This window comes from Alternaria novae-zelandiae (genome assembly GCF_023758075.1).
Source record: "Alternaria novae-zelandiae strain BMP 2774 chromosome Unknown scaffold_17, whole genome shotgun sequence".
NCBI lineage: Eukaryota > Fungi > Ascomycota > Dothideomycetes > Pleosporales > Pleosporaceae > Alternaria > Alternaria novae-zelandiae.
This window is the reverse complement of record NW_026056977.1, coordinates 879,164-906,881: the sequence shown is the minus strand read 5'-3', so window position 1 is coordinate 906,881 and position 27,718 is coordinate 879,164. Positions and strand designations below refer to the sequence as shown.

The 27,718-nt window shown below is 53.6% G+C and overlaps 11 protein-coding genes across 11 annotated transcripts; 5 read left to right on the top strand and 6 right to left on the bottom strand.

The window, feature by feature from the left end:
* Positions 1–887: 887 nt before the first annotated feature.
* Positions 888–1,727, bottom strand: J4E88_008116 (uncharacterized protein; the record flags this gene model as incomplete). Its single annotated transcript, XM_049401729.1, has 1 exon — positions 888–1,727. The coding sequence occupies one exon, from the start codon at positions 1,725–1,727 to the stop codon at positions 888–890; it is 840 nt and encodes a 279-aa protein (XP_049252802.1).
* Positions 1,728–2,248: 521 nt separating this feature from the next.
* Positions 2,249–3,733, top strand: J4E88_008115 (uncharacterized protein; the record flags this gene model as incomplete). Its single annotated transcript, XM_049401728.1, has 1 exon — positions 2,249–3,733. One exon carries the CDS (start codon positions 2,249–2,251, stop codon positions 3,731–3,733), a length of 1,485 nt encoding a protein of 494 aa, XP_049252801.1.
* Positions 3,734–4,627: 894 nt separating this feature from the next.
* Positions 4,628–6,547, top strand: J4E88_008114 (uncharacterized protein; the record flags this gene model as incomplete). The annotated part of the gene is made up of 3 exons (XM_049401727.1): positions 4,628–5,171; positions 5,403–5,810; positions 5,868–6,547. 3 exons carry the CDS (start codon positions 4,628–4,630, stop codon positions 6,545–6,547), a joined length of 1,632 nt encoding a protein of 543 aa, XP_049252800.1.
* Positions 6,548–8,371: 1,824 nt separating this feature from the next.
* J4E88_008113 (uncharacterized protein) lies at positions 8,372–9,307 on the bottom strand (the record flags this gene model as incomplete). The annotated part of the gene is made up of 3 exons (XM_049401726.1): positions 8,372–9,053; positions 9,093–9,248; positions 9,300–9,307. The coding sequence occupies 3 exons, from the start codon at positions 9,305–9,307 to the stop codon at positions 8,372–8,374; spliced, it is 846 nt and encodes a 281-aa protein (XP_049252799.1).
* Positions 9,308–11,097: 1,790 nt separating this feature from the next.
* Positions 11,098–13,418, top strand: J4E88_008112 (uncharacterized protein; the record flags this gene model as incomplete). Its single annotated transcript, XM_049401725.1, is given in 5 exon segments — positions 11,098–11,103; positions 11,115–11,336; positions 11,383–11,706; positions 11,756–12,626; positions 12,673–13,418. The coding sequence occupies 5 exon segments, from the start codon at positions 11,098–11,100 to the stop codon at positions 13,416–13,418; spliced, it is 2,169 nt and encodes a 722-aa protein (XP_049252798.1).
* Positions 13,419–13,885: 467 nt separating this feature from the next.
* J4E88_008111 (uncharacterized protein) lies at positions 13,886–14,718 on the bottom strand (the record flags this gene model as incomplete). Its single annotated transcript, XM_049401724.1, has 3 exons — positions 13,886–13,913; positions 13,934–14,394; positions 14,443–14,718. 3 exons carry the CDS (start codon positions 14,716–14,718, stop codon positions 13,886–13,888), a joined length of 765 nt encoding a protein of 254 aa, XP_049252797.1.
* Positions 14,719–15,788: 1,070 nt separating this feature from the next.
* On the bottom strand, positions 15,789–16,384 carry J4E88_008110 (uncharacterized protein; the record flags this gene model as incomplete). The annotated part of the gene is made up of 2 exons (XM_049401723.1): positions 15,789–16,359; positions 16,380–16,384. The coding sequence occupies 2 exons, from the start codon at positions 16,382–16,384 to the stop codon at positions 15,789–15,791; spliced, it is 576 nt and encodes a 191-aa protein (XP_049252796.1).
* A 307-nt stretch (positions 16,385–16,691) lies between these two features.
* On the top strand, positions 16,692–17,368 carry EIF1A (Eukaryotic translation initiation factor 1A; the record flags this gene model as incomplete). The annotated part of the gene is made up of 3 exons (XM_049401722.1): positions 16,692–16,712; positions 16,854–17,121; positions 17,181–17,368. The coding sequence occupies 3 exons, from the start codon at positions 16,692–16,694 to the stop codon at positions 17,366–17,368; spliced, it is 477 nt and encodes a 158-aa protein (XP_049252795.1).
* A 313-nt stretch (positions 17,369–17,681) lies between these two features.
* J4E88_008108 (uncharacterized protein) lies at positions 17,682–20,577 on the bottom strand (the record flags this gene model as incomplete). The annotated part of the gene is made up of 2 exons (XM_049401721.1): positions 17,682–20,483; positions 20,533–20,577. The coding sequence occupies 2 exons, from the start codon at positions 20,575–20,577 to the stop codon at positions 17,682–17,684; spliced, it is 2,847 nt and encodes a 948-aa protein (XP_049252794.1).
* A 314-nt stretch (positions 20,578–20,891) lies between these two features.
* On the bottom strand, positions 20,892–21,272 carry CBP4 (assembly factor cbp4; the record flags this gene model as incomplete). The annotated part of the gene is made up of 3 exons (XM_049401720.1): positions 20,892–21,022; positions 21,072–21,183; positions 21,267–21,272. 3 exons carry the CDS (start codon positions 21,270–21,272, stop codon positions 20,892–20,894), a joined length of 249 nt encoding a protein of 82 aa, XP_049252793.1.
* Positions 21,273–22,474: 1,202 nt separating this feature from the next.
* J4E88_008106 (uncharacterized protein) lies at positions 22,475–25,863 on the top strand (the record flags this gene model as incomplete). The annotated part of the gene is made up of 3 exons (XM_049401719.1): positions 22,475–23,012; positions 23,103–25,679; positions 25,733–25,863. 3 exons carry the CDS (start codon positions 22,475–22,477, stop codon positions 25,861–25,863), a joined length of 3,246 nt encoding a protein of 1,081 aa, XP_049252792.1.
* Between the last annotated feature and the right edge of the window lie 1,855 nt (positions 25,864–27,718).

The following is a 27,718-nucleotide window of genomic DNA, read 5'->3' as shown; positions in this document are numbered from 1 at the left end:
GGGTGAGGCGATGTAGGGGAGGACGGCTTCCCAGCGGGTGATGATTGCTTGGAGGGTTTCGATGAGCCAGGTTGTGTGGGGTGTTACTTCGGGGGAGGTGGTGAGGGCGCGGTGGGCTTTAAGCCAGTCGAGTTTGCGGATTTGGGAGTGGTAGGCGTCGTAGCCTTTGTAGACTGCTTTTGTTTTCTTTAGTGTGGGTCGAAGGTAACTGCAGGGTGGACGGCTCACCTTCACTGTAGCAGTCGTACGGCGTGGGTGACCTGTCGTCTGTTAAGATCTCGTTGCTTTGCGTCGAGTTGTTTGTTGTTGGCTGTTTTAGGTCATCACAGCCGGGTAGTGGCGGTAGTAGGTAGTCGGCGCGATTCATGGAATGATCGGTGAGGTTGGAATGTCGTAATGCGCGAGTAGACGCATGATGCAATGAAGCTTTGAGCATGAGATCGATGTTGAGGAATAGGTTGTCGTACGAGGTTATGTGGTAGCTTCCCACTGCCCAGAAGCGATGATCGGGATCGAAACGACCCACCGAGAGAACGGAAGGAACGACCGGCACCGAATTTCACTTGTCAAGTGAGAACAAGACGCAGCGCTGCAATGAACTTTTCAGACTTTATCGATTTTTTGCAAAGACTCGCGGCATGATACAAGAGACTTGCTTATTGCTTTACAATCGTTACCATCGTTCCAAACCAAGACACGATGCAACATGAAAACGTGGTACTAACACAAAACCTGGCCCTTGCACCAAGAGAGCGAGGTAATGACGAAATGTGAAAAAGTAGGGAGAGAGACCGTTACGCCGTCGCTGAATGTTCATATCGGAAACATGGGACTCATCAATCGAGCGAGTCACTAGAAACCGCTCCGTCATCTGAGTGGTAATCAGATCACTCGTCCTTGGTGATCGCTCTTGGGGTCGACAGTGGACGACCGGCGAGAATGGCTTCGCGGTCTTGTCGCATGCCCTCCAGTACCCCGACGAGGCCGCCTTCCCGCATACGCTCCAGAACGACTTTCATGCCTTCACGCGCATTCGGCTGACTTCGCTGCGCACGGGACAGACCAATCTTCTCGATGTTTCGCTGGAGAGCCGCAGTGCCCCAACTCCGCAGGAAGCCCATCTTTTGTGGCTGTTCCTCATCCGCAGCGTCCTCCCTTGCAGCCGCGCGCTTCTTCTTCCATGTCTCCCCGATGTGACTGTGTAGTGTGACAGAGCTCACGACGTCGGTAGTCTCACCCGAGTCCTCGACCCTGGCACCTGCACCCTTGGCGCCAAAGCTGATGAAGCCCTGGCGCTGCGTGGCACCGTCCATGGCTTGCCGCATCTTCACGTCTTCGGGCACCAACGGCGAAGGACGTATGAACTTCTGCCTCTCTACGACAGACAACACACCTGTCCATTCCAGATTCCGTGACTCCGTGTCCATCCATCCCTCTTTGATATCTACGACCGACTTCTCGAGAATGTAAGTCTGCGATTCTCCGCTGGCTGAGGTGCCAAGAAGAGACCGCGGTACGAGCTTCAGAACGGCAGAAGGAACTTTGGAGCGCTTTAGGTGGAGGCGGATAGTCGTCAGGCGTTGGGTCTCCGGGTCGTAGTTGCGGGCGATGGTGTCGGTGGAGATCACATGAGTGGAGTAAGGGTTCGGATAACGGAGGAAGTAGGCGAGCGAGACGGCGGGGAACGGGTACGAGTACGTCTCGTTGGAGGAGTAGAACTTGACCATGGTGACGTCGTCGCGGTCGAATCGGAGTCTGTAGGCGTGGGTGGGCGGTAGAGGGCGGGAGATATAAAATGGTATAGGTAGGAGCTCAAGGCAGCCTGGAACGCGCGGTCATCTATCTCCGGTGATGAAGTCGCATGGTCAAGCGCATCCAGCTGTGACAATCGGACAGGCTGTTTAGTCGCGCTGGAGAGGGGTAGGGCGAGTTGTCGGGCTGGGTGGTGTGAGGACCAGGGATAGAAACGTCTGGAGCTCTCGCCATCCTGGCGCCATGACGAGATTTGCTGACCTGCATCGGCTTTCCCTCCCGTAACGCCGCTGTGGCTGGGGCGTGGCGCAGAGTGTGGCGCAGTGCGGGGCAGGTCTAGCCACAGGAACGCCAAATTGAGGTGGGGTCAAACATCGCCGAATATCCAGTGACTCAGCTCCAACACCAAAGAATCGCGCCACGTAATTCCCTAGGCTGGAGTCACTCCTTCATTCACAGCCCGACACACAAGCCATCCTCCAACACAGCCAGCACCATGACCGAGCCCGAGCCACCCGCCGTCGCCGCCCTCTCACTCTCCGACACAGCGACGCAATCAGTCTCAAAAGCGACCGAGCAGGAGATTAACCCTTGGGATGTACAAGCGGGAGTAGATGAGGAAGGAAACGTCAAGCAATTCGACTATGTCGCCATCTCGCAAAAGTGGGCCACAAAACTCATAGACCAACCGCTGCTGGAGCGATTCGAGCGCGTCACAGGCCACAAGCCGCACCGCTGGTTACGGCGTGGCCTTTTCTTCTCCCACCGCGATCTTGAGCTCATCCTTGACACATACGAGCGCGGCGACGACTTCCTACTATACACCGGCCGCGGACCTAGCAGTGATGCCATGCACATTGGTCACACTATACCCTTCGAGTTCACAAAGTGGTTGCAGGATGTCTTCGACGTTCCGCTGGTCATCATGTTGACAGATGACGAAAAGTTCCTGTTCAAGGAGAAGCTCAAGCAGGAGGAAGTCTATGAATTCTCGCGGCAGAACGCCAAGGATGTCATCTCCGTCGGCTTCGACGTCAAGAAGACCTTCATGTACATCGACTCCGAGTTCTTCACATCCGGCTTCAACAGACACTTCAGTCTCAACACCACTGAGTTCGAGAAGCTAGTTACCAACAATCAAGTGCGCGGCGCGTTTGGTTTCGATGGCTCAACAAACATCGGCAGCAATGCATTCGCAGCTAAGCAGTGCGTTGCCGCTTTTGCCTCGTCATACCCCTTTATCTGGGGTGAAGATCACACGACCTACAAGCGCTCGAAGAAGCTTGCTTCCATACCCTGTCTGATTCCTTGCGCTATCGATCAAGATCCCTACTTCCGCCTGGTTCGTGAGAACTGCCACCGAATGGATCTCCCCTCGCCCAAACCAGCCCTCATACATTCCAAGTTCCTCACTGCGTTGCAAGGCGCTGGTGGCAAGATGAGCGCCTCCGATGCCAACTCTGCCATCTTTATGAGCGATACACCAAAGCAAATCAAGACCAAGATCAACACAAAGGCTTTCTCTGGTGGCCAAGAGACACTAGAGCTCCATCGCGAGAAGGGTGGAAACCCCGATATCGACGTACCGTACCAGTACATCGGATACTTCGAAGACGATGACGAGAAGCTCAAGAAGCTAGCTGAGGACTACCGCAAAGGCGAGCTATTGACCGGCGAGATGAAGAAGGAATGCGTAGACACCATGACTGTGTACGTTAAGAAATTCCAAGAAGCAAGAGCAAAGGTCACCGACGAGATTCTCGACGAGTTCCTCCGCCCGCGGAAGCTAGAGTGGAAGGGTAATCCGAACCCTACCAAGCCCAAACTCGAGCAACCGGCACAAGACACAGAGAGCGGGGGTCCTTCATTGGACGCCGACGGAAAGCCGATGACCAAGAATGCCATGAAGAAGGCGGCTAAGATGGCTGAGGTCGAGCGCAAGAAGAAGGAGAAAGAAGCCGCTGCTGCCGCGAAGCAGTGAGTATGCCAAAACTTGAATCTTCGTTGAAGAGATAGATGCACGATACCAATATGACCGAGTCGAATTCACCTGCAGCCTATTCTTAGCCTTCCACGGGTGTATTGATTGCAATGTTCCAGCGCAGGGTACCTCCCGGGCCGGTTACTGATGTAACATCACGTATTGTTTCAAGAGCTATGCTAACGGAATCTAGAAATTGCTAACCTTGAAAGTATCACCAAGTGCATTAGCCAGATCATGACGTGAAAGGCCCCAGATGTCCTCAGAGCTCCCGCTCGGCGCTGGTTAGTCTATAGGTTGAGCGACATGAGAGCGGATCATAATGTGGACCGTACCACTCTCCATACTTTACCCCAGTGGTACGCCGGTCGCGTGCTCCCGTCCGGCCCGCGACGGCCGACCACAAAGCTTGTATCTGCTTCACAGTTGACCGGCATAGGAGTCACTTCAACCACCGATAACCTGTTCTGCCTAGAGCCGCCAAGTTGTCTTCGAGTCACGATGCCTTCAAGTTTTGATCGGCCTTCTACTCCAGCTGGCTAACGTCTTAGTTTGAGGACTCGTCTTCCGCTCGCTCGCCATTATGTGCTACCTCTCGCCGCTGCCTACCCCAAGTGTCTTCTTAGTGCACTCAATCTCGGGTTCTGCTTAGAATGGCTCGCTCATTTGAGGTCATGGGCATGTCATCCCGTCCGGTCCTAATCAACCTGCGTCACATTCCCTCGTGACCCCGCGGTCTTCTTGACTCCGCATCCCCGCGCGTGCTCTATATGTCAGGTGTGACAGTCATCACCTCCATCCGTGACTGGCGTACACTTCCTCCTCTTATCCCGACTCCCTACAAGTATCGCTATCGCTCAAACTTCTACACAAGACGATCTAGACCCTAGCATCATGGTGTCAGCTATGGAGCGGAAACGACATGGTGTCGTCGACTTTGATCAGCAACTTATGGATCAAGGCCAATCAGACACACTAAGTTTCGACAGTTCAGACGACACCCTCACCTCCCTACCGGCGATATCGAAGCTCGAATCGACGGATGCGATGATAGAGAGAACGACTACTATTGTCGAAAGCAATAACGAAGCGGAACGATCAATGTCGCTTCGCGAAGGCATACGCCTGTACCCCAAAGCGATAATATGGTCGGTGTTACTATCGATGACACTCATTATGGAAGGATTCTCTACTATTCTCGTACCCAATCTGTTCGCAATGCAACCTTTCCGGAAACAATTCGGCACATTACAATCAAATGGCTTGTACGAAATTAGCGCCGACTGGCAAAGCGCACTTGTGAACGGCGGCCTAGCAGGGCAGATCGTAGGGCTTTTTGCTACAGGAACACTCGCTGAGCGAATTGGCTACCGATACACGCTCATGGTAGGATTGGTGGCAATGAGTGTGTTCATACTCGTGCCCTTCTTTGCCACAGGTAAGACGGTACTATTGATAGGACAGTGTCTACTAGGTATGCCTTGGGGCATGTTTCAGTGTATATGCACGGTGTATGCTGCGGACGTCTGCCCAGTGGCCTTACGGGCGTATCTGACTACGTATGTTTCGGTCTCATCTCTTTCTCCCAGATTTCGCACTCAGCTCAGTTAAATGAAGCTAACAACATCAAGTTATGTCAACGCATGTTGGGTCCTCGGCCAACTTATAGCGTCCATCGTCATGCGCGGCATGATGAATAACACCACCATATGGGCCTACCGCATCCCCTTCGCATTACAATGGATTTTCCCTATCCCAATCTTCTTCGCCGTTTACTTCGCCCCCGAATCACCTTGGTGGCTCATACGACAGGATCGCTTTGTGGATGCGATGAAAACGATGCGTCGGCTGCGCACACAACCAGCAACCATGTCAGACGATGAGTATGATAAGACTCTGAACGGCGCAATGGAGGCCATGATTCAAACGAACGAGAGAGAACAACAAATGCAGAGTGGCACAAGTTACAAAGACTGCTTCAAGGGAGTGGACCGGCGCAGAACCGAGATCACGTGCATGGTGTGGATTATCCAGACGCTGTGTGGCAGCACCTTCATGGGCTTCTCCACCTACTTCTGTAAGTTGATCAACGTCGCATGACATGACGAACTCGGCGTAGACTAACCCCATCCAGACGAACAAGCAGGTCTCGGCTCCTCACACGCTTTCACACTCTCGCTAGGCCAATTCGCACTCGGTCTCGTCGGCGTCTTCATATCTTGGGCTCTCATGGCATACTTTGGGAGGCGCACACTTTATCTCTCCGGACAAGTCATGACCTTCGTCTTCGTATTGCTCATCGGGATACTAGCCTGCATACCACACCGCCACCATTTCGTTACCGTCCGCTCAGCGGTAGTGGGCACACCCTCTCAAGTCGGAAATCCGCATCCTACAGCACTCAACTGGTCCATCGCAGCACTACTTCTCGCCTTCACACTCGCCTACGACGCCACCCTCGGGCCTATCTGCTATGCCCTCGTCTCGGAAATCCCTTCCACACGGTTGAGAAGCAAGACAATTGTTCTAGCACGCAACTGCTACAACATCTCCGGTATCGTCACAAACATTATCACGCCACGCATGCTCAATCCTACAGCGTGGGGATGGGGAGCTAAAGCAGGTTTCTTCTGGGCAGGCACGAGTGTGATCGGCATTTTGTGGAGTTGGTGGCGACTTCCCGAACCAAAAGGGAGGACGTTCGGTGAGCTTGATGAACTCTTTGAGAGGAAGGTGGCCGCACGCAAGTTTAAGACTACGGAGTTTACGGTCGGAGGGGCGCTTATCGCGAGAACGGAGAAGAGTAGGGTGTAGGAGCATGGAACATCAGAAAGAAGGGAGAAGATGAGGCTAGGTGGAGCATGTAACGCGACTACGAATATTGTTTCTTATTGCTTGGCTGTTAAGGCGGATATGATAGCGACTAGGAGCATGTCTCTGGACGCGGGGTTAGGTAGATCGCTTTCTTTTCTGATGTCTTATAGCATTTTCCTAAGTTCGTCTCATTTATCGAAAGAACTAAACAAGTCTGCAGACTACGTTAAGATGAGAACAGGCGAAGTAGATAGCCTAACATCAATGTACGCTTCAACAAAGTCTACCTGCGCCACCGACACCACCCCCAAAAACCCCTTCTTCTCGGCGTCCCATTCCCATTCTCAACACAAGCCGCCCTCCTCAGCTCCTCTTCTCTCCTAAGCCGCTCTACCATCTCCACACTAGCTGGCGGCGCCGCTAGCCGTCGCTGCTCATCGCTTATAGCCCTATTGACACTTATGCACCTCCTCGAGATGGTTGTAGCAACATCCAATAGGCCATGCTCTTCAGCTAGATGCCGCACATCCTGTGCTAAATCCATGATGCTGAAGAAATCCGAGCCTGGGTCGACTTGTCCGGTGCGGGTGACGGACTGGAGATCAGGGGTGAAGTCGTGGGCGAGAATGGCTTCGGCTTGGAGAGTGACGAATTCCCGCATCGACATTCGAGCTGGCGGTATGACGTCGCTTGAAGGAGCGGTCTCAGGCTCATCCGGTGAGGGCACCTGCCCATCGACCGTTCCATCATGCCGTGGATATTCCGCCATCGTGCCCCAAACTCTCATCTGATGCCTCCTTTGCTCAAACAACTCCCTCTCGCTCTTCCTCGCATTTCTCTCCTCACAGTCCCTTCCAACCATGTCCGCAAACCCAGCAAGCGAATTTGATATCTTGTCAACAGCGTCGCGTCCCTGTGGATACCTGTCCCGCATTTTCTGCAGCGCTCCCAATGCCTCTTCAACGAGACCAGGCATCTCCTTCAGTTCTTCCGATATCTCTTCGGGATGTGTAGGGAAGAAGTCTTGGCGGCATAGTGGGCAGGTGCTTGCGTTGTCGAACCAGGTTTCGATGCAGGATGCGCCGAAGATGTGGTCGCATGATGGCATTTTTAGTGCATGGTGGCTTTTTATGGGAGTTGTGTCGGCACATGGCTCGGCACAGATTGGACAGATATGGGGTAAGGCGTCTTTGGAGGAGGAAGTTATGTGAGGAGAGGTATAAAGGGCTTTGTTGCTGAAGGTTTCCCGGGTGTTGTAGAGTGGTGCCATTTTGAAATGTGGATTTGAATGTCGTTGGTGAAGATGTTTGGGAGTGTCTCTGGAGATGGTTTTGGAAGTGTGAGTTGATGCAGATTCAGAATGTGCAAGACGCGCTTTTATTCCAAATTAATGTCCTTGCATTCATACCATGGTTCTTTGCATACGGGCTATGCATCCGACTCATGGTTGGCGATATCCAGGTTTGGCACTGACGAACCAAAGTTGAGGGAGTTCAAATCACAACTTTGGGATCGGCACACAACGCATACTAAATATTCACCGGTTACCCTGTGAAATTAACCTTGGGGAGTTGCGTGAACATGTGAAGCCTAGATAAAAACAAAGCAGGTCTGCAGCCTATATTAATACAGAAACATGCAAAGTAGGTAGCCTGACGTTGATGTAGGCTCCAGGCATATTTGTAGATATCATAGGATTTATTCGTGATAAGGGAAGATTCCGGATGTACCGCAACCCAAGTGACCATAATACCGTTCTAGATACCAAATAACGTTGTATTGTTCTGTAGCGTACAAGGAGTCGCAATAACGACACCAGCTGGATCAGATAGCCGACAACTCGAACGCCGCCGAGATGTTGAAGTCCTGCCCATGAATGTTCATGACGTCGTCACCTTCGAGTCTCTCTGAAGAGTCGTTGTCGTCGTCGTTAAGCTCCGGTGCCCACCTGGCCTGAACGCGGAGGGTATGGCGATAGTCCTCCAGCATCTCTATCCCAACTCGCAGAGTGATCTCGTATACCTTCTCGCCTTTCCTCTTACAGCCAGGTAGCTGTTCTGTTCCGATCTTTCCTTTAAGAGCGTTCATGTCGTACTCGATAACACCCAGTTCTGCTGCGCCTGCATTTTCATCCCCGTCAACCGCATGCCACGATTCTTTTGGACCATTCTCCGTGTACCAGATAGACTCCCTGGCGATCCAGGGGTCTGATGCTTGAAAGACATGCTTTGAGGTGATGAAGAATTCCTGATCCGGTGAAAACTCTTCCCCCTTTTGTGCGAAGTAATGCAAGAGATTGAAGTAATAGAACTTCCCATCTAGGCCCCGTTTGGCGGATAACCCGCCAAGATGTGCAAGCTTAGGGTATTCCAGAGTGACCTGCGCCGAGCCCCATTGTTTAGGAACAGTTCGCATAACCGCGAAGCTCGCGCGGAGGAACCGGCTCGGAGGAAACATGTCCACATTCAGGGCTCGAATACCTGCGCCACCAGCCACTGCAAAGCTCCTTTCGACTGTTAGCTCCCATGATACTGATAGTATATACCTTTTGAACTCACGAGATCGCCTTATCATGAATATGTTTCGGGGGATGAGGCCAATGTTGGGTACACTCCTTTCCTCTGTCACGAAGCAATCTGCTATCCGAGAACTGGCCAGTCCAGGTGACGCATGAGACTGTCTCTCGTTTGGCTTCAATATGCTGGTACTGTTCGTGGAAGAGCGCGTCAAGGCCGGTTAGACTGTCTCCTACTACTTCATCATATTCTTCTCTACGCCACGTTAGTGGCCAGATGGTCCTCAGGATGGATATACTCTTACGGTGTCAGAAAAAGCTCGTTCCTCTCAAAATTCCGTGCTTGATCTGGCTGCAGACCATAGATGCGAAATCCAGGTGGTCGTTCGTTTGGGTCTGGGTCTCTCGTCGTCAAGTCTGGACAGGATCTTTTGATGTCGCTCTCGAAGAACTGCACTGCACTTTCGATGATGTTGGAGACAGAATCATTGCTTTGAAGAAGTTGACCAAGAACTCCTTCTTCTTCGAGGCATGCGAACTTTCTCTCCAGTATTCTTCTAACGTTGTTGTTCCAAGACTCGCCTCCACACGTTTTGCCTGTCCCATATCAGTAATTTGCAGAGCAGTCGCCATAGTTGTGGTTGCTCTTACAACTCATTTCGCAGACAAGCTCCCAGCGGTCTGGATTCTGACGCGTCTTTTTGAGCGTGGTTAATTGGATGGTTCCACCTCCAGCGTCCACATTGAGTACGCAATCTTCCACCTGTCTCAAAGATTAGACGATCACCCCATTACGTAGAGAGCTATTAACATACTTCGAAATCGCCGCCCCAGTTTGAAAGACAGTAAGAAGCTGCAGCCTCCGGTTCAGACGCTGTTGTGATTCGAGGCGGCGTTTGCGCGTCGTGTTCGGGCCACACTATACGGATAGCTGACACAAAGGAGCTGTACCATCGATGATACGACTTCACGCTCCAGGCAATGGGGGCACAAATGACGAACTCTGGATGTACAAATCCTTCGTCAAAATTCTTCTCCCGCACTCGAGTAAGCGACTGCACAAGGTAGTCCGTAAACGCATCGTCTTGGGCGTGGATGAAACCGTCTCGTTGAAGGTCGTCTAGTTTCTTCTCGAGCTCCGAAGTATCGATCGAAGAATCCAAAAGCAGCTTCAAACCAGTGATCCACCGGTGCTTCAGCTGGTGGATGTCGTCCCAGGGGTTCTCGATTTTCGAAGACATTGACCAACCCCAGAGAATGGTGTTGTCATCAAGAGATCCGCCGTAGCACTGCTTTGTGGGAACCACATCGCTATGTTTGCCATCTTTATTTTTTCGCGGCCAATCGTGGAAATATTCCACATGTCGGTACGTAATGTCGTTAACGTTTCGATTTGGAGGGACCACAATACGAGCGACCGTTGCGAATGTCGTTCCCATGTCAACGATCAACAAAAGCCGGCCCCGCTGGGAGGGCGTGACGTTGGAAGAACCCATATCTTCCTCTAAACCGGAGGCAGGTTAGGAGAGAAACAGATGGAATGGACATGGCGCGATTGCGCACTGAACCTTCGCTAAGAGCTAACGGCGACGTGCAGATCTTGGTGAGACATACCATGTATTTTTATGCATCTGAACGCCACAGAAATGCAGGGTATTGTCCGCGGAGTTTCTGTGAGGTTCCATGTAGGTGCAGCAGCAAACATTCTAAGACAGGGGTGTCTTGAATCAACAAGTTGGCGACCGTGGACACAACAGCAGCGCCAAAGCCGTGATCTTGAGCTCGTATAAGATACCGTCAAGCGCGCGACTTCTTACATTTCTTCGAACATTCAACTTTGTCCGCGTCTTTAGCGTCCTCAACGTCTGTGAGACCCTCACGATGAGCAGCTGTCCTCCACGCTGGTCCCCACACGAACGCGCTTTATTATTCGCATGCGTGCAGCATTGCCACGAAACCCAGATGGGCCTCGAAAAGAACCTTCACAGGATGCTTCAGCGAGTCGGCGAATCAAGCGTCTTCCACCGGATTAGCAATGCGCGTACATGGAAGGCCATCCGCAACTATCTGCATAAGCAAGCGCCTTCAGTCAAGCGCGCTATTCGTCGCTTTGAACAGGAAGGCATCTCATTCCTCTCCTTGGATCCAGACGTCATGGACTATATCGCTGCGTACAGTGATGAAATCTTGCGGCAGGCGCCTTCTTTGCACTCTCCCACGGAGACTGGAACGACTTCGGCTGTCGACCACGACAATGCGCGAGGCTCAGCAATAGTGAGTTGTAGTGCTGATATACTGCACGTATGCTAACACTTTGAAGCCTACACGCGCTACAGGGTCGAAGAAGCGCGCCGCGTCAGACGGTACCGTGACTGGCAGGCCGAGCAAAACCGCGAAAACGACCGGGAACCACGAACGAAGTCCATCAGCAGCCGTACATATGGACATTGAAGGACGGGAGGAGGAAGGCGCGGCCACGGGGCAGGATGATCAAGAGCATGCTGGACTGGATGTAGTCGGTGCTGCAACGTCGGAGAACCCGACAAACCTCGCTCGCGGCTCGTCCGGTCGAGCCGAGATGCAGCTGGAAAGACGCCAGATGCTTGGTACACGTGCTGGCAAGGGAAAAGCGCCACAGGCAATGGTATGCTTTTGACACCTCGCGGCATTGGATGTTTACTAACCGAACATAGGTTGGGCGGATGAAGCCAACCAGCGCTAGCTGCACCGTGACCCCCACCAAATCTCCCCACCGCAAGGCCCCGGCTGCTCCAAGACGTGTCACAACAGAAAGCGCAACCCCCAGTCACGACAAGGACGATGATGTAGCTGTCATCTCATATCTCCAGAAGCGCTACGATCATGTCGTCAACATCGAACGCGAGGCGAGCAGCGAACTGCGGAAAGTGCAGGCCGACAACACGAACCTGCGACAAGAGATCGAAGAGCTCCGCCAACAAGTCGAAGAGCTTCAAACACCAAGCCATGCTGAACTTCGTCAACATGCTACTACTCTCAAGCAGCAAGTAGAGACGCGATCTTTGAACGAGAAAACGACGCTGTCTATTCAGGCCCTTGAACTTAGGCAGTGCAAAGAGAGGAATCAGCTTCTCGAAGAGCGCCTCAAGAACAAGGAAGCACTTGTAGGCCATCAGAAATGCATGCTCGATAACCTGAGAGAGCCTTACCTCATCCCTCGGTCTCAGGCATATCCAATCGAATACGACATCCAGTGTCTTGGTCCAATGTGGTCTCGTCGCATGGAAGGCTTGGCACGTGTCTTCCCACAATACAACCCGGCCACCACTTTGAGTCCTCAATATGTCCTCCCTGCGAAGTTCGAGATCGCCATGCGTACCATCACTGGGCTACCACTAGCACAGACCAGAAACTTAGCGCTCTCGGCGTGCTTCGCTAATGTTACGGGCCTACCCACCGACGTTAACATCCACGCGGCCTTGTTCAAGTCCTATGCGCTACGATGGGTCTACGACACTAATTTCCACACCGATGGACTAAATTCGGAGAAACTGGAGGATCTGTGGCAGTCGATCGCTTTAGAAGGTAAGCATCTATTAAGCCTGCCGCGGATAACAACTAACCAAGACAGGCGGACTCGAATCTGTGCGCAAGCAAGATACGATAGCCACACTCTTCAAGATCAACAACCAGCATTTCCGAGACAACGAACTACCTGCCAAGGCCAAACACCAAATGGACATATTCATCGAGGAGTTCCGTGAGCTCATTCCCTGGCTGGACACCAAGCGTGCAGAGCTCACGACCTGGCTGAAATACGTCATGATAATCAAGATCGAGCTTCTTGTATCCAATCAACATCACAAGATGGCCTTCCCACCACCTGGAGTACCCTTCGACAAGGCGACGATGCATGGCTTCCTCGAAAACGGAGATAGTCCGGGACTTGGGGAAGACTGGTCGAAGTATCGGGTCAAAGTTTGCCTCAGCCCTGCGCTTTACATGTGCATCCTGGAGCCAGAGTGGAGTGATATCAACGGCTTCGATCCCAGCACAGACAACTATAAAGATGCTCTGCTCGAATCGAGGGATTTCTTTCCTGAGGAGCCGGGCAAGTATCATGGTTGGGAAGGATCTTTCCTGGTGGCTCGGGCTCTAGTTTCTATCGAGAAGTGTCCAGAGGAGCCGCAGCCGAGTCAGGTCCCACGACTTCGACTCATCCAACGCTCAGCAGAGAAGAGTCAAGAAGTGGCGGAGGATTACGTTGATGAAGCCAATAGTGAAGATGGTGACCATGACGGGGGTAGCGTTAATAGCACGGATGGTAAGAGTAACGAAGACAGCGAGTATAGTGCCGATGGTGTCGCGGAGCAGTAAGAATGGGTAAAGCGCAGAATGTCTAAGTATGGCGGTGGATTCTGATGCAGATAAGGGCAACAAAACGCGGTCAGGTAACTCAATATAGTTGAACGTTTAGGTATTCAAATTTGCAGAGTAGAGAATGTAAGAGTAACCAGCAGCGTCACTTAACATACTCTCGTTTCAACCTCAGCCATATAATCCAAAACCTGATCTCAGAACCCCACTCCAAACCACCATCCTACCCAACAACCCTCCCAAACCCAAACCCCCTAACCCCATTACTAACCCACACCCCCTCCCCCACTTCCACAGTCTCAATCCCCACCGGCTCCTCCATACAAAACCCACTTCCCAGCGCCCACCGCCTACTCGTCCCCCTCTGCCCCCCAGCCCCTACTTTCGCACTCCTCGTACTATGCCCCCACCTCCCCGCGAACGGCTTCCTTAGCTCCCCCTCATCAGCCCCATCATCCTTCAGCGTCTTAGCCGAGAATTCTCCTGAGGGTACGCCTACAGGCGGCGTAACCCACCTCCCGCCACGGAAAAGATAGAGGGAGGTTAGCGTGCCTTCGGTTAGCTCGCGGACTTCGTTGTAGAGCATGACTTCGCGGTAGGCGAGACCTGCGGGGTTTGGGGGTAAGGCGCGGAGACGGCTTTGGTCGTACATTTCGCGTTTTGTGGTTTTGAGGAGGGTGAAGGGGGAGGAGGGGGTGGGGGCTGTGTCGAGAGCTATTTTCCATTCGGGGGGGGGGGAGGATTGGGAGGAATCGCCGGATGGGAGGGTGGATGTGGGACCGAGGTGTAGGGCACCGCCTGTTAGGGGGGAGGGCGTGAGTGATTGTGTGGTGGTGGTGGTGGTGTTGGCGGGATGGTGGGGTGGGGATGGGGATGGGGGATCTAGGGATGGGGGGTAGAGGGTTGATAGGGGGACGGCTGGTATTGGGGTACATTCCACGGTTAGGTTGGCGGCTTTGTCGAATAGGAGTCGGAGCTGGGTTGTTCTTAGTAATGTGTAGAGATGGTTTAACGCAGGTCGTACCTTCATGGCTTCATCTTTTCCTGTTTTCTTGATCTCGTCTTGCACTCGCTTCAAGAGTTCCTCATGCAAAGTCTTCCCATCTTCCAGTCTTTTCTCGACTTCGAAAAAGTCAAAGTGCTGTGCGGCTTCCACCATCCGGTCTCGGTGGTATGCGAGCATGTAGAAGGGTGACGGCGTGACGAAGTTCAAGATGGCTCTGGAGTTTTCCTCGGATTGGAGCAGTAGTTGATCGTATCTCAGGGATGTGAAGAGCTGGAACTCGTCTTCTGATGCCATGATGAGCCGCTTGTGGTGGTGATGACTCTTCGTGAACGTTGAGATGCTGGTGATTACAGGTTGTTCGACGGATGTCTTTGAACTTGACTATGAGAGCTTATCTCAGGCCAATGTTGGATGCAGATATGCAATGTTGTTGTGTTGTATGAAAGACTTGCCTATGTAGATGTACGACGGATGTGCTGTCATTCATGGTGGGTCAGCGAGATGACCGTCCAATCCGTTCCGAGCGGACCTCAACCCGCATTCAGTTCCGAAGTCGGCTGATTGGTCAGGACGCGTACTGTTAGAACTTCGTGAACTCTGAACATGAATTTGTTAACGTGTAACGCTCTGTTGCGGTTTTCTTGGCTATTGATAGTTCGTGCTATGTCTAGTCATCCCATCATTGACGACAGTCTTGATGCACTAAGGGAAGAATGCTGATTATGTTTAATCCAACCCCCCATTCCAACACAACAAGACCTTCACTCAAACTACCCCCAGAACATCAAACTCCCATTGGCCCGGTGCAAATTCCGCCACAATCCACAGCACCAACTCCCACATACTCATATCGGAAAGATCATACCCAGCATTCCAAAACGATTACCCTACTTAGTAAACAAAAGACAAACCCGTAGATGACTGTAGAAAAGCGGTGTTTACCTCCACCCAACCATGGTGCTTGAGGTAAGAACCACGGCTGGGGCCGAGAAAGCTCCTTTACCAATTAGAGGAAGCGAGCATGTGGATCGCAGGTCTGGTGCGGAGGTTTGTACCGAAAGCTGTTACAATAACAGGTGGGTAAGAAGCGAGATGATGACATGATGACATGAGGCTGCTCAGGGGCGCGTGTAAGGAGTCGTTATGTGTCTGCGCGCAGTGCTTCTGAGTGAAGGTTTATTCTCTCTTCATTCTAATCCATGACTGCCGATGATATTGCGGATTTGTTGTGACGCTCGGTGGACAATGTATTACTATATACGCCAGGGTATCGCTGACCGGCGGCAGCGTAATAAGCATTTCACCTTTAGCGTTGATGTAGCTCAGCAGGTCTCTACGAGCTCATTCAGCCTGTGAAGAGACAATCACCCCGTGCGCGTCGCCACGCGTTTGAAGATCTGGCGCGGACGCTCTTGCGCAGCAGCAGGTGGATTCCACGATGGACGAGTCTTCGTTGGCTTCGCTGAAGCAAAACCCCCAACTGCGCCCCTCTGAGCACTGATCAGAGCCTCTATGACAGCTCCAGCCTCTGCGCGTACATCTACATACTTGGCCGGAACCAGAGGCGGCTCAACATGGAACCTCAAGCTACCCTGCAAATCCAGTGTATTGCCCGCGCGCAGCGTATTCAAAAGACCTGGCTGGCTCTTCCGGACCTTAGGATAGACAAATTTGCCATTCTCGTCGTATCCGCGGGCTTGGAGCTCTTCTTTGATAGCATTGCGCAGACGCCGTCTAGCCCATGTTCTTACACAGCTGGACTTGTTCAGGTCGGCGGGGGTGGTCGCATGCCACCAGAGTCCCTCCTTCTTCTTGTCTCTCTGTCTGCGGCGTTGCGTCTCGCAGAGGGGGTGCTGGGGATCGGACGCGACGTGGTTGAGGATGAAGTGCTTGTAGTCGGTGGCATAGCTGACTTTGAACGTGCGCGGCTGCTGTCTGGCGAGGAGCGAATAGACGGCATTCTTTGACATGGCTGTCCCATGCCTCTCGTGTGTATGCACGGTGACGTAGGGTGAAGAAGCAGCGAGTGGGGGTGAAAAGGCTCGAGGACCACGCATGAATTGATTTTCGGCCGGGTGAGCGACGGGGCGCTAGGCTCAACGTAGGCTTAGCGCGCAGTGTCGAAGGCTCCCACAGTGAGTCGGAATCCACAGTGCAAACAACCGTCTCGCCGCCACTACATAAAGACTTGCGCCCGCCGACGCTTCTGCCACCAACACCAAACACAACCCCACCCACACCAACACACACTTCGACTACCGCCCACCATGCCGAAGAACAAGGGAAAGGTACGTTCAACGCTTCTTTGGAGGGGCTGCCCCGCCACTTCTCCCAGCGCCTGACGCCCAAACCTCACGGCGCTTTCCATGTCTGGGCGATGCGGCGCTTGCTCTCACATGCCACGATGCACCTGCTAACAAATCCATCAGGGAGGTAAAAACCGACGTAGGGGTAAGAACGAGAACGACAACGAAAAGCGCGAACTCGTCTTCAAAGAAGAAGGCCAAGAATACGCCCAAGTCGTCAAGATGCTCGGAAACGGTCGTCTGGAAGCCCAGTGCTTCGACGGCGCCCGCCGTCTCGCCCACATCCGCGGCAAGCTGAGGAAGAAGGTCTGGATCAACCAGGGTGACATTATCCTGCTGTCGCTGCGAGACTACCAGGACGAGAAGGGTGATGTTATTATGAAGTACTCTGGTAAGTACTCTCTCTATCCCTTACCGCTGTTTGAGTGTGTGGTATTAATATCTCGATAGCCGACGAAGCCCGCTCATTAAAAGCCTACGGCGAACTCCCCGAAAACGCAAAGATCAACGAGACAGACACGTACGGCGACCAGGGCGACGAGGGCATCGGTTTCGAGTTCGACGAGGACCGCGACGACAGCGATTCGGACGAGGCTGACGGCACCGGCAAGAAGGAGATTGATATTGACGACATTTGAGGGGGAGGCGTGCAGATCCGCCATGCTGTCTCGGCTTCCTGCTTTGCGGCTGCTGCTTTGCTGTGGCGGGGGCCGGGCTGCTCAAATGCTGCTTCTTGCGAGCGGGCGGATGGTTGATTGAGGGATGTTGATGTTGAGGACACATAGTTCCGTATGGATGATCATGAGGTTGTTCGGCATGTTTTTATGTTACATGCTTTTGGACTTTTCGTGAAAGCATGATGGGATAGAGAAATGATGCACGCATAATCTTCGTCCAAACTACACAACTTCCCAAGATTCCTGTAGTCTCTATCTTCCACCATCCCAACCCCTAACTAAACCCCTGCCACTGCACCTCCTCATAAACACTGCGATTAAAAAACCTATGCACCCTCCTCCCCACATCCGTGCCCACCAACCAACAAATCTCCCTCTCGGACATATTCGCCACCTCAAACACACTCTCGCTCTTCAGCATCAACGTCGACACCACATTCTCATTCACCCCCGGCAGCGCCCTCAACATATCCTGACTCGTCTGATTAAAGCTCCTCATCTCATCCCCACTCTGATTCGGATCAAGCCCCAACTGCACGGCTTTCATCGGATCAGGCTCATCCTGCTGTTTCTTGAGTTCGGAGAAAATCTCGGCGGTTTGATAGGGGCTGCTGCTCCAGATGATTCTCAAGCGAGGGAAAGCGAGGGTAAGCATGACGAGTTTGGATTGGAGGTCTGGTGTTGTAGCGGGTCCGTTTGCAGAGGAAGAACTGCTGCTGCCAGCTGAGTAATCCGTAAAGGGCTCTAGAGTAAAAGACTTGTTTTGGTCGAATTCAATGAGCAGCATGGGGTGTTTGTAGTGTTCCATCATGGATTCGACTTGGTTGAACAGGCGGCCGTTGGCGAAGGATTGGATTAGGTCGCGGATGGACTTGCGCTCGATGCAGATTTGCGGGGTGAGGACGTAGTCGCCGACAGTGAGCATGCAGGGGACTATTACGATGGACCGGCCGTGCAGGAGCGAGGGGAGCGAGGACCGGAATTCGCGTACGTCGACGACGACGCGCGGGGGTTCGGTGGTGGCGGCTAGGCGGCCGCCGCCGGCTATACGTGTGTTTATTGTGCGGAGGAAGGATTCTTCGGGCGCGAGGTTGGCGGTGGAGTTCATGGTTAGGGCCATGTTTGCGCGCTCTTTAATGAGGCGGGTGAAGGCGTCTTTTTCGCGGCGCACGGCGGAGAGGTATCGTTGTTCTTCTACGCTGCCGCCGTAGTACATGAAGAAGACTTTTACTGTTCGGTCGGTATGGGATGATCGGTATACTTCTATCCGCCGGATGAACGCTGCGTCGGGCTCGTACATGATGACGTACCGCGGCTTTGTCTCGTCGAGGATGTGTTCGTCCAAGTCTCCAGAGTAGGGGTGTACGATTATCAGGGAGTTCATATCGAAGAGCTCGTAGAAGCTTTCCATGTTGTCAAGCGGGTCGAATCCTACGTCGCCAGGCTTTTGCGCGGCTTCGATCTCGGTGGGTTCCAGTTCGGCCATTAGACTTGCAATGTGGGCGTCGCGGTCTCCTGCTGTCCGGACAGCTCCTGTATCAGACCGCGATGGTCCTGCTGCTGCGTTTCCGCCTCCTCTTATGCGGCGCCGCTTGTTAGGCGGAGGTTTACCAGAAGTCTGGCGCATACCACTCTGAACATTCTTGTCTGTGCTGGTGTTGATGGCTTTCTGATTCTCTGAGAACAGCGCAGCGCTGACCTTGCTGAAGTCGCGTTTCCATGTGAGATAGCTCCGTAGCTTGCGTCGCATCATGAAGTTCGCTGATGGCTCGTACTCGTCTTCTTCCTCGTCTGCAACACCCTCTGGCTTGACGTACATGGTCTGCAGATACTCTCTTAGCTGTGACGCTGTACCTTGGTCGCCGCACATGATGAGTATAGACCCGTTGGACGAGTCTTGCGGTGTTGGGTTGAAGTAGGCATCTTGCTCTATCTCTTGCAGAATTTCTGCGAGCTGCGTCCACTTGGGAAATTCCTCTAGAACAGGCTGCAGAGACTCTGGCACGGCATTCGAGGCGTTTGCTAGTTCCGCGTTAGATACCTTGCCTGTGTATACTCTTCGCTTGGCAGTAGTGAAGATGGTATCGGCCGCGTCTAGGAACAACCATGGAGATTGGTTCTGCTTTGTTGACCCTGGCGGCGGCTGCGAGGCTGCAAGCACGGTATCGAGGTACTTGTTGAAGTTCACCGCATCATAGGTAAGAAGGGCATGCAGAATAGTGCGAAGCAGGGACAGATCTCGAACGACCTGTCGCGTCTTGAACGTTGTACGATGCCAGACGGGGTCTAGTTGACGTCTGATGATTTGATCAAAATTCTTGTGTAGGGCACTGTCCACATTCCAATCCTCCATCTCCACGCCTGGGTTTGCTTTCTTGAGCTCGCTGATACTGGCCTCAACACAGGCTAGTACCGCGTTCTGTATATCTTGCATAGCTTCCGTCATCGGCACTTCCAGCTCAATGACTTCCGCTTTCTTGCGTCCCTCGAGCGAGTTCGCGACTGCGACGTGGAATCTTGGGTATAGCGCCGGCTTCGTAAGGAACAGGTTCTTCATCATATTCGTGAGCGGGGCGAAGCCTGTCGTGAAGGGCTCTGGTGTATCCGAGAACGCTTTTAAGAAGCCTGCCTTGTTCTTTTGCCGGTATATCCTCAAGATGAAGGCTTCCAAAGATGTCGCGACGACCCGTTCAGCATGCAGCACCACCACACCCGTCACCGTTTCCGGATTGAGTAGCCCAGACAGAAAGTCCACGATGAGGATGCGCGACGTGATGCTGAAGATCCCGCCTTGGGCGTACATCTTCTCACGAGTCCCAACGCTCATCAGGTCGGTATTGACCAGGCTCAGGCCGCGACACTTGGGCGCGTTGCTGACGGCTGCGTGCTCAGCCAAGGCCTCGCCGATCCAGACATTCTCGCGATCGTCGGCACCCACGAGTAGTATAAGGTTGTTTCCGGCGGCATCGTAGGAGTGGAGGAGGTTCGTGACTATGCGCAGAAGGCCAAGGCCGCGCGCAAGGAGGACGAGCTCATCTTCCTCGCGCAGTTCGTTGAAGATGTCCTGTTGGAACTCCTATGATGTCATCAGTATGGTGTCTATAGACGTTCTAGAGCGGGCTTACGAGAGGCAACGAGAGCTTCACGGGGGCTTGCGCATCGTTGGGCATTGGATCCTGCTTCAACGGTCGTGGTGGGGCGAGATGAAGGTTTGGGGCTGGTTCGCGCGTCTAGGTTCGCGGAACTTCGCGAAACCTAGACGCTGTCACGAGATCGATCCCGGACGGATGTCACCTGAGCAGAGGCCTCGCCTCATTTCAGACACTCATGGACTCAACTATATCTGACATTGGACATGAACGGTACGTCATAGGTCTTGTAGACTGCCTCGATTCCCAGGAAACCCCCGGCCTTGAAGAAAGCGTAGATTCGTGATACATGTAAATATACAACAGCGAAAAGGAAGTCATCTGGCATGGGTCTGCTACTGCGTGCTAGCCCTAATCTCTGCTTGTCTTCTCCGACCCTCGGCAGCATATGCGTCGCGCTCCTCCCTGCGGATCTGTTGTTCCGTCTCAGACCTCTTCGCATCCATTTCCTTCTGCGCAGCCCAGACTAATTTCGTTAGCGCCGTCTCGAAGATGACTGCAGAAGGAACACTTACTCGGCTTGTCTGAACGCGAAGCCTCCTTCAATTGGCCAACAAAGGCGTCAAAGTCCTTCTGCCTCTGCTCCCTTCCGGCAAGGGCCTTCTTCTGCAGTTCTGGGCTATACCTCTGCATGGATCATGAGCAGCTGTTGGGCGCAGCACGTGGCAAAGTAGACATACCTTGAAGATTTCTTCCTCAGTAGGTGTAACCCACATGACGAGTGCAGGGCCGCCGATACACAGGATTCCGCCTCTGTTTTGACATCAGTTTATGGCCATGCAGCGGCCATGTATCTGACGTACCCTGCGATGGCTTTGATGTAAGCCGCGGTAGATGGCATGGTGTGTCTATGGTGACGGTCTGAATATCGGGAAGTCTACTCTCTAGATCTTCTGCTTCGTTGGCAGCGTATATCCCAGGGTATCGTGTTGGGGTGGAGACTCGTGCAGCTAAAGTGGTGAAGTCGACGATCCACCCAACTGCCGGATTGATTGTCTAACAAAGCTAGCCTGCTGCGCCACTTCCCATCACGTGTGTCGTGCACCGCCGCCCGACGCCACCGGAGCTGCATCGTCGGGACCCAACTGCTTGCAGGCGGCGAACGCTTACCCGAGCCTAAGGCCCAGCGATCACCGTCGACCCTGCCCTCATTGGTAGGCCGTTCCTCGACTGCATGATGTGTATGATCTCCAGCGGCTCTGCGACTTGGTTCGTATAGGGACTGCTTGACATCAGCTCATTCGGGCTGTTTTGCGCAGGGCTGATACTGATCGTCTCCATATTTCTCCAGTCACTTTAGCTGGCGGTGTTACTCAGGGCAAATTCGAAGGCTTCATTTAATCTACTCGCGTGCGAATCAATCCACCAACAACGATTCGTCTACTCCAAGGTCCCTTGTCCGCGTTTCAAGGCGAAGGACGCCAAAGCGGGACTTTTGCTTATTCATTTCCTGTGTTGCACCAGCGGCGTGTGGGTGACAGACCTGGGTTGAAACGTAATCGAACTAATTGGAGGTCACCCCGTGTTTGAGGAGGCAGCGGCCGCCCCCAATTGGCGTCGATTTCCAGAACATGTACAATTGAGAGTTCGACTATAGACTTTCCACCTTCACCACATCGTCATCCCGCCTTTGAAAGGTCGTCCCTGTGCTGAGTGGGCATATGACACCTCTTTGAGTTTGTGCCACCCCTGTCAGGTACGACATTGCCCGGAACACGGCCAACTGCCAACACCGTCATCGCGATCGCACGTCGACGACCAGCATCCGCTACAAACAGGCCGAAGGAGCCCAGGCTCGCGATCGCGATTGCGCCCCAGATACCTTAAGAGCTGCAGCCCCGCCGGTCGGACATCACCAACGCTCGCTAGCCTCGTGATAGACAGCCTCGGGTCAGGCTTCTCCGATAACGCCGCAAGCATGGCGCACCAACAACACTACGATCACTACGCGCAGCCGCAACAGCAGCAGCAGTACTACGACCAAGGCAGGCCGCAACAGAGGCAGCCGCAGCAATACCAGAATTACGACAATCAATACGACCAGCAACAATACTACGACTACGATTACGGCTATGACCAGGGCGGCCACGAGCAATGGAATAACGGACACTATGACCAGCAAGGAGGATGGGACAACGCGCAGCAGCACGGCGGCTATCAGGACGTGAATGGGCACTCGAGGCCAGCCCAGCCGGATCAGCGACGCAGACAGCCGCCGCAAGACCAGTACTATCAGGAGGAGGCATACAGCGACCAGCACTACCAGCAGTCGCCCCCGCAAAACCCAGGACGGAGACCGCCTCCCCAGAGTCAGCGTCCTCAGCAACAAGCCTACAATGAGCCTCCGCGACAACGACCACCACCACAACAACAGGATCCGCGAGGCCGGCCGACAGGTCAGGGGAATGCGCCACCCATCAACACACAAAATGGACGAGGTGTCCAGAGGCCACCAGGTATGTCGCGACAACCCGATTCACTCCTACAGAATACACATGGCACAGCAGGACTTCATCATGATATAGTCTACTGACCACCGTTGACAGGCCTCGACCGCTCCCTCTTCAACCCAACATCACCCAAGACTCTTGCCTACGACAACCCCTTTCCGACCTTTCCCTCGCAAAAGCCACCGCAAGCTGGCTCGAAGCCCCTCGAAAAGGGCATGGCACAGATGAACATCAAGGATGGTGGAGGACAGCCGAAGCCTACAGGCCCATCCGGGCGAGGTCAGCCTATGCCACCACAAAACCGCGGCCCACCGCAGCAGAGGTCAATACCCAACCCGCGGCAGGACTCGGGACATTTTGAAGGCCAGGGTCAACGCAATGCCCCTAATCGCATGCCGCCCGGACAGCGACCACCACCCATGAACGCCGATCCTAGTCGAGGACAGCAGCCACATCGCACGTCAGACCCGATGTCGCGAGCTTTCGGTCCGAACACACAGCGATCTGTGACAATGCCCCAGACACTACCAAATGGAAATCAGGGTGGATACAACGGTCAGCAGGAATTCGCCGAGCCTGGTGCTGTGTCCGGCTACTATGGCCCTGCATCGCCAGATCACATTCCTCCCAGGCCTTCAACTGCGGGTGGGACGAGGCAAAACGGGCCACCAATGCAGCAGGGACATAGGCCTCCTATGCCCCAGGCGCCGCAACAGCAGCCACCAACGCAATACCGCCAGCAAGACCAGCGTCAAGCGCCAATGCAGCAGCAACAGGCTCAGGGTGGCGAACCGGCACTGGACGACTTCTACGATGACTACTATGGGCAGGGCGACGCTGCGATGGACATGCCCAACTTTGACGCCATCCCAGAGACCAACAACAAGCATCGCAGAGGTGATTCAATCGACAACCACTTGACTCCATCTAACGATACCCGCTATGCCCCACCGCCTGCGCCCATGAACCCAGGATCCGGCAATCCTCAGGGCCAGATGCAGCGAAGTCGATCACAGCCAGACCTCAACGGGCAGTACGCAAATGGCGTGCATGAAATGGCGGCAGATGCTCCCCCAATGCCAGGTCCGTCACGAGCAAACACTGGCTTTGCGCCCCCGAATGGTCTACCCAACGGCGTCCGAGGACGAGGGCCGCCACAGAGGGGAATGACAGGTGATGGCATGCAGGGTGGACCACCCAACCAAGGCCCCATGCGTGGACAGCCGCCTAACTTCGACCCACGATATGGAGCGCCCCCTCCAGGGCCGCAAAGGGTGTACTCGGATGAGACTACTTACTCTGAGCCGCCTCCAAGCATGAACAGGAACTTCGGATCGCCCGCACCCGGACACCCTATCCAACGACCAGGAACAGCTGCACCTGCCCCGGGACGAAACCCAAGCGATCCTATGGGCAGAAGACCTGGCACTACTCAGCCACCGTCGAATCCAGACGCCTTGCCAGCGCACCCCATGCCTGTACGACAAGGCCTTATGCAGCAGCCACCGCGGCAGCAACCACAAGCAAACCAGCCCCAGGCGCCTCAGAACGCGAGACCGCCGCCTGTCAGACAATATAACAGTGAGCCTGGACGCCCCAGTATTGAAAGCCAACAATCTTCTACACAGCGTCACAGTGGAACAGGCGCGGCACCCCATCCAGTAACTTACGACGAGCTGAACCGGCTACGCAACACGTGGAAGCAAAACCCCAATGACATTCCTACGGGTCTGAAACTATCGAAGAAGCTCGTAGAAGCATCGAGCGTACTTGCCGATGAAGGAGGCACTGCCGACTCCAGGACGAAGAACAAGAACCGAGAGAAGTTTATCCTCGAAGCCCACAAGATCATCAAGAAGCTAGTCAGCAATGGCTCACCGGATGCCATGTTCTACCTCGCCGATTGCTACGGATCAGGAGGGCTTGGCTTGCAAGTGGACACCAAGGAAGCATTCACGCTCTATCAATCAGCCGCCAAAGGAGGCCATGCCGCAAGTGCATACCGCACAGCTGTCTGCTGCGAGATGGGTCATGAAGAAGGCGGTGGCACCAAGAAGGACCCCCTCAAAGCCGTCCAGTGGTACCGACGTGCCGCCGCGTTGGGCGATCCCCCTGCCATGTACAAGATGGGCATGATACTCCTGAAGGGACTCTTGGGCCAACAGAAGAACTTCGGTGAAGCCATCAACATGCTCAAACGAGCTGCTAGTCTAGCCGATCGCGACAACCCGCACGCACTCCACGAATTGGCCCTCATCTACGAAGCGCAAACCGGCAACGAACGCGTCATACGCGACGAAGCGTATGCGCTCCAGCTCTTCCACCAAGCCGCCGATCTTGGCTACAAGTTCTCTCAATTCCGTCTTGGTCAAGCTTACGAATACGGGCTCCTGGGCTGCCCAATCGACGCACGTACTAGTATTGCTTGGTACACCAAAGCCGCTGCCCAGGAGGAACACCAGAGTGAACTCGCACTCTCAGGTTGGTACCTCACAGGTACATCGGGCATACTCGAACAAAGCGACACCGAAGCTTATCTCTGGGCGCGGAAAGCAGCGTGCGCGGAACCGCCACTGCCAAAGGCGCTGTTCGCCATGGGCTACTTCACTGAAGTGGGTATAGGCTGCCCACGCAGTTTGGACGAGGCGAAACGGTGGTATGGACGGGCTGCAGGTATGTTTTAAATGTCACCTTTTGCAGAAAGTAGATTGCTAACATGTTGACAGCATACAAATTCCCCAAAGCTCAAGAACGTCTTGAGGAGCTTAAGCGTGGTGGAAGTAAAGTGCAGATGAAGCGTGAACGTCTTAGTCGGACGAATCAGAAGCAACAGGAGGAGAATTGCTCGGTTATGTAGTTGTGGGTTGGATTGTACTATCATCTGGATGATTTGTTTTCGAGGCGCTGTTTGTCTGCGTTTGCTTGGTGTTGCTGGCGTTGAGCGTGGAGTTTATGTTGAAAGCATTGACGGCGTATGCTGTTTTGGTACGCTTTGATACATAACCTGATCGAGCGCGAACATCGAATACAGCCTTCAATCAAACAAGCATACAACAAGACCAACTCCCGTGAAGCCGAACTCCCTCGTCACCAAAACTCCATCCCATCACTGCCCTCTCTCCAACTTCTTTATCTCAGCCTCGACCCTCTCCGCCTCTTTAACCAACCCCTCCTTCCTCTTCGCCAGATCCCTCATCCCCTTCTCCCCAGCCTTTCCATACAATTCCAACTCCCGTCGAGCCAACGCCTCACGGTCCCAAAGCGCCCTCTTTCCCCCACCCAACCCTTTCCTAAACTCCTTCAATGCATCGACAAACTCCGCGGGTGGGGGGTGCAGCAACGAGTGCGTTTTAGCCTGCAGACCGAGTAAAATGGCTTTTGTCTGCAGAAGCTCTGCGGAGGATTTCGTGTGGCGGGCTAGAGCGCCTTGTTGGGTTTGCTCGAGGATTTTGATGCTGGTGCTGAGGAGGGAGGAGTGGGTGGAGAGGAGAGTGGTTAGCGTGGTTGTTAGATGGGTGTGTGCGGCTTGCAATTCGCTGGGCAGGGTATCCGAGGCGGAGGTTTGGAGGGTTAGAGATGTGCTGTGGAGGGATGAGATAGGTGGGGGGGAAATTGGAGACGCGATAAGGCAGAGGTAGTCGGCTATGTTGGTGAATTGGGTTGATAAAGCTGAGGCGATGGGAGCGATGTTTGAGTGGAAGAACTCGATGTCTTCAGATAGTATATCGAGGTCGGATGCGGGAACTTGGCCGTTGAGTTGGGCGGTTACGGTTTCTGTAATTGCGTGTAGATCCGGTGGAAGATCGGTGGCTTTTGATGGAAGGGTTGAGAGCGATGTTGTGAGGATCTGCGTTGTGTGGAGGGTTGTAAGGGCGGAGGTCAGAGTCTGGGGTCATGTCAGTATGTATGGTCAATATCAAACCATAATTTTGTGTATAGGCCAAAGGTCTGTAAGGAGATGTCAAAGATGACCCTGTGGATGAGCAAAGGCAGGGACTGTAAACAAACAAAGGATTGGATTGCAGAATCGCGTGTCTAAAGCACGGAATTACCAATATAGTAATGACCCGAATGCCTTCTCAATAGTGAAAACAAAGCAATCCTTACCTTCCGTATCTCATCATGTACTCGCTGCTTCTTCGTATCCCTCGATGAGCCATTCGGATTAAGCTTCCTTGTGCAAAGATCCTTGTACAATATCTCAAAGTTAGGATTGCGCTGCAGGACAACGGGATCAATCGGCGGTAGCATGACGTTCCTCGAGCTTGCGTGGTGTGGCTTGGAGGTACAGCTAAGAAGAGACGCGACAGGAGTAGGTGCAGTGAAGTAGCGGTAGGAGCGGGGCGCTAGCTCGTTACTACCTAGTGCCTTAGCCCACCTTTCACTCTCGTCGATCCCCAAAAGTCCCATCTTCTCCAATTCGAATATCATATCAAGACCATACTCGTATAATTCAAGAACAAATCCCCACATAATGCCAGAACCCCGCCGCCAATCGTCCACATCGACGGTATCAACATACCACCTCTACAACCGCACGGGCTCCTCCTGTGCACGTCGCGTCCGCATCGCGCTTTCCCTGAAGAAGGTCCCCAACGTCCTCTACCACGACGTCGAAAAATACACACGCACCTCGATTGGCACAAAACAGTACCTAGCCATAAACCCCAGTGGCGCTGTTCCCACTCTAATTCACGAAATCACCACACCAG